Here is a 3,640-nt window from a genome sequence, read left to right as displayed (position 1 = left end):
CTGTCTGGGTGCATGGGGTCCGTGCAGAGAGGGCAAGTCTGCGCATAGCTAGCTAATACCCCACCCATAGCTGGTGACGGTCCAGAGAGGAGACCCCAAGGGACTTCTTCACGCTTGGGCACAGGCCACAGAGGGCTAGGCCCGGCCTGAAGCTAACAGGAATTGCCGAATCCATGTAGACAATCTGCAACGTCAAGCACGTTCGTGAACGTTTATTTTGGGGGTCAGGGGGTAGGGGTGGGGTCTGTGTGTGGAGAAACACGTATGCAGTGAGGAGCGGTCATAGCAAGCCCCACAGTCTCCCAGATGGTTCTCTTTTGGAGGTGGAGCTGCAGGGGGTGATGGCAGAAAGGAGGAGGCTCCCTTCTAAGGAGTGGGCGCAGGAGGGTCCCTGCCAGCCCCAATCCTGGCTGCTGACCTCTTCCGGGCCGCCTTTAGGATGGTCTTCTCAAAGAGCTCTTTTTCACGATAGTGCACAGGTGGGCCACGCAGGTACTTCTCTTCTGCCTCCTTGTAGCTGAGCTCATCCAGGGCAGCGATGGAGCAGATGATTGCCTCTGGAAGAAGAACCTCCATGGTGAGCCGGACTTGGTCTCCTCTTGCCAGCGAGAGCAGGGCCTGGTCTGCTTCCTTGGATATTTCTTGCAAATGTCTGGCCACGAGGTGCAACTGGTCTTCATCCTCCAGGTAGGTCTCAATGCAGAAGACTTCCCTCTTTGACTTCCAGAGGTCGTCCAGCCACCGGGACGGTTTCCTGCCCTTCACGATGTCCAGCAGGTGCTGGTCGGCCCCCTTTCTCTTCACGATGAAGTCTACGAGCTTCTGGTTGGCTCTGTCCCAAGCGGCTCTCATGCGGTCAGGCAGGAGTTTCTTGCGGGGCCTCTTCCCACCGGGGGCGGTCTCCTCCTCCCAGTCTTCCAAGTCGGCATAGCTCACCTTGGGGAAATCAATGCGCAGGTCGCCCTCTTGAATGGCTCTCCTCAGCGGGTAACTGGCTCGGGCGGTGTAGTAGTCCATAAAGGAGCCCCGGAAGGAGCCACAGGCGAGGTCCTCTCTGTAGCGGTCGATCACAGAGAGGCACCAGTTGATGCCCTGGCCGTACACTTTGCTGGCTCTCCGCAGGAGGGAGAATCTCTCCCCACAGTCCAGGAGCTTCAGCTTGCGGAGAGGGACGCGGACACCCCTGCGCTCAAACTGCATGTTGCCCTCGATCAGCAGCACCCTGGCCGTCTTGTCGTTCTTGCTGACACTCTTGACCACCGCCGGCCAGAAAGGATGGTCCTGGAATTTGAACCAGACCAGCATCCCTCGTTCGATGGTATTCGTCTCCTGGGCAGAAGCCACACTGGTGGCTTGGCAGTCTTCCTGAACTCCAGGGGCTCTCCTCTTGACCCTGGCCTTAGTCACCTTCGAGCGCACTCGAGTTTCCAGTCCCGAGAGCCCACAATGTGCACACAGCACATGGATCTTCCTTTTCCTGCCAGCAGTGCGGACTGATCTTCGCAGGCTCGGGACTGGAGGCGTGCAGGCTGCCGATGCCCCCTCTGAGTCTGGCCTCGGGGTCGGCGGACCGGGATCCTCCTTGTTCTCTGGGAGGGTGGTCTTCCTTTGGGCTCCAATGGCCTGGATCTCTAGGCCACCACACCCTACTTGCTGCTTGAGAGCTTTGGGCGAGGTAGAGGCGTGCCTCCTCGGTGGCCCAGAGGCAGGTCTATGCTCATTGTTAGCACGGGCACCCTCCCTAGAGGCCCGGGTGCTCAACTTTCTCTTGCCAGGATTATCACCAGCATTTCCTGTTGGCGTCTTGCAGGAACTTGGCCGAGCTCTGGTGCCCCTTAACATGTTCCCTTGCATTTCAGAGTAAGGGGACTCTACAGTGGCATGGGCCTGGGCTTCCCCCCCTTGCACTGCAGGATCATTCCCTGAGCCCATCAACACAGGTCCTGGGCGGCCTCGCTTCCCAGGACTCCTGTGGGAGAGCCCTTGGCCTCTCTGGTTGCGCCCTTGGGGGTGCTGGCGCTGGCGTGTGCTGGAGCTGGTCTCCTCTTTCGGAACCTTGGGAGCCACTGTGCTGGTTCTTCGGCCACCTGCCCTTTCTCCTTGATACAAGCGGGTTCCCTCGCCCAGAACATCCAGGGCCACCCTGAGGGCTCTTCTGTATGCCCTGGTCTGCCCTGGTGGGCCACTGCCCTTTGACTCCTTTCCGGCCAAGGAGGCGATGGTTACGATTTCAGACTTGGTTAGGGGCCTCGCCTCTGTGCTCCTCACTCTGGTCTTCTCACCAACAGAGAGAATTTGGACCTCCAGGAAAGAGGCCCCTCTCCTCTTACTATGGGCCGAGGTCCTGGGTCTGGTCAACACCCTTGCAGGCCACAGCTGGCCCTTCCAGCCACAGAGCACATACTCTGCAGAGTCCATGGCGATGGAACCCTGGGGCTGTTCTGATCAGGGCAGGGTGACCCCCTGCGTTGTGGTGGGCACTGCTCCCTGCTGGTCGTCTCTGTCTGGCCTGGCTCCCCTGCCTGCGGTGCTGTCCTCCCTCCAGAATCTGGTAGACAAGCTCAACCTGAGGGCCTCTCTCAGGGTGATGTGGGCCTGCCCTGTAAGTGTGGGAGAGGGAAGCAGAGCTGCGTTAGGACGGAATTAGCCTTTAGTGGATACTGAAGCAACAGCTCAGTGAGGTGAGGAGAGAGAAAGCAAGGGGGTGCCCAAAGTCTGTCGTTCCACAGGGATGAGGGTGTGTGCCTGAGAAGATATGGAAGGATCCAGAGCAGATGTGTGACACACGGTCACCCACCCTGAGGCTAGGGTGGTGAACTTCCTCCCGGAGAGGTGAGTGTCTTTACTTGGCTTGTGTATTTTCCTGCCCATCCAATGCCTTGGGGGCTCCCCGGGATTCCGTCCGGGTGGGGGGAGCCTCATTGCTTTCTTTCCTAGGGAGCTAACCCCCCCTGTGCCCCACCCCAGGAAGCCTGTGCACACCTAGTGCACCTTGCCTTCTGCACCAGTATGATACCAGGTTGAGGAACGGGGTGTGTGTGTGTGTGTGTGTGTGTGTGTGTGTGTGTGTGCGTGTGTGTGCGTGTGTGCGTGTGTGTGCGGAAATCTTCATGGCGATTTGCATAACATGGCAGGTAAGGATGGTTGCTGTCACTGTCATAGCTTCTGGCCTCCCTCCACTTCCCCCGCCCCCTCATAGTTTGGTTCTGACCTCTTGCTCCCAACTCCGTGCTGGACCGACCTCGCTATGGGATCAAGTGCACGCGTGGCACAAAGGAGAGCCCCCCCAAGGAAAGCACTTCACCGTGGAGAAATGCTTTCTAATTGGCAGACTCAGTAGTGTCAGATGAGAGCAACAGGGTAAGTGTCGCCATTGGTATTGCCCACTCTCCTGCTGCTGCCTCAAGTCCATGGGCCCTGCACACCCATATCTGCTGGCGATGGGCACTGTTCTACCATCAGATCCCAGGCCACAGAACTCTCTTGCCCACAACCTCTGTGCCATAATGTTAATCCACAGGGTCGTCTTAGACAGACAGGAAATCAAAGCAGCTGTTTGATGCCCTGGATGGTCACTTGCCCATCCCTAAGTCCAGAAGGCATGCTTTGAATCTTAAGTGGTGTCCAATCTCATCTGTAG

The 3,640-nt window shown here is 58.1% G+C and overlaps 1 protein-coding gene across 1 annotated transcript; it reads right to left on the bottom strand.

Annotated features, from left to right (window-relative positions):
• Positions 1–366: 366 nt before the first annotated feature.
• On the bottom strand, positions 367–2,418 carry LOC121440382 (PWWP domain-containing DNA repair factor 3B-like). Its single transcript, XM_041641155.1, has one exon. The coding sequence runs from the start codon at positions 2,416–2,418 to the stop codon at positions 367–369; it is 2,052 nt and encodes a 683-aa protein (XP_041497089.1).
• Positions 2,419–3,640: the final 1,222 nt, after the last annotated feature.

This window comes from Microtus oregoni, unplaced genomic scaffold, assembly GCF_018167655.1.
Source record: "Microtus oregoni isolate MIOR12 unplaced genomic scaffold, Mior012 000067F_008, whole genome shotgun sequence".
Taxonomy (NCBI): Eukaryota; Metazoa; Chordata; class Mammalia; order Rodentia; family Cricetidae; genus Microtus; species Microtus oregoni.
This window is presented reverse-complemented; position numbering and strand designations above follow the sequence as displayed.

Excerpts from the sequence above, each read along its gene's own strand:
- LOC121440382 (XM_041641155.1), bottom strand. The coding sequence starts at position 2,418 with ATGGACTCTGCAGAGTATGTGCTCTGTGGCTGGAAGGGCCAGCTGTGG.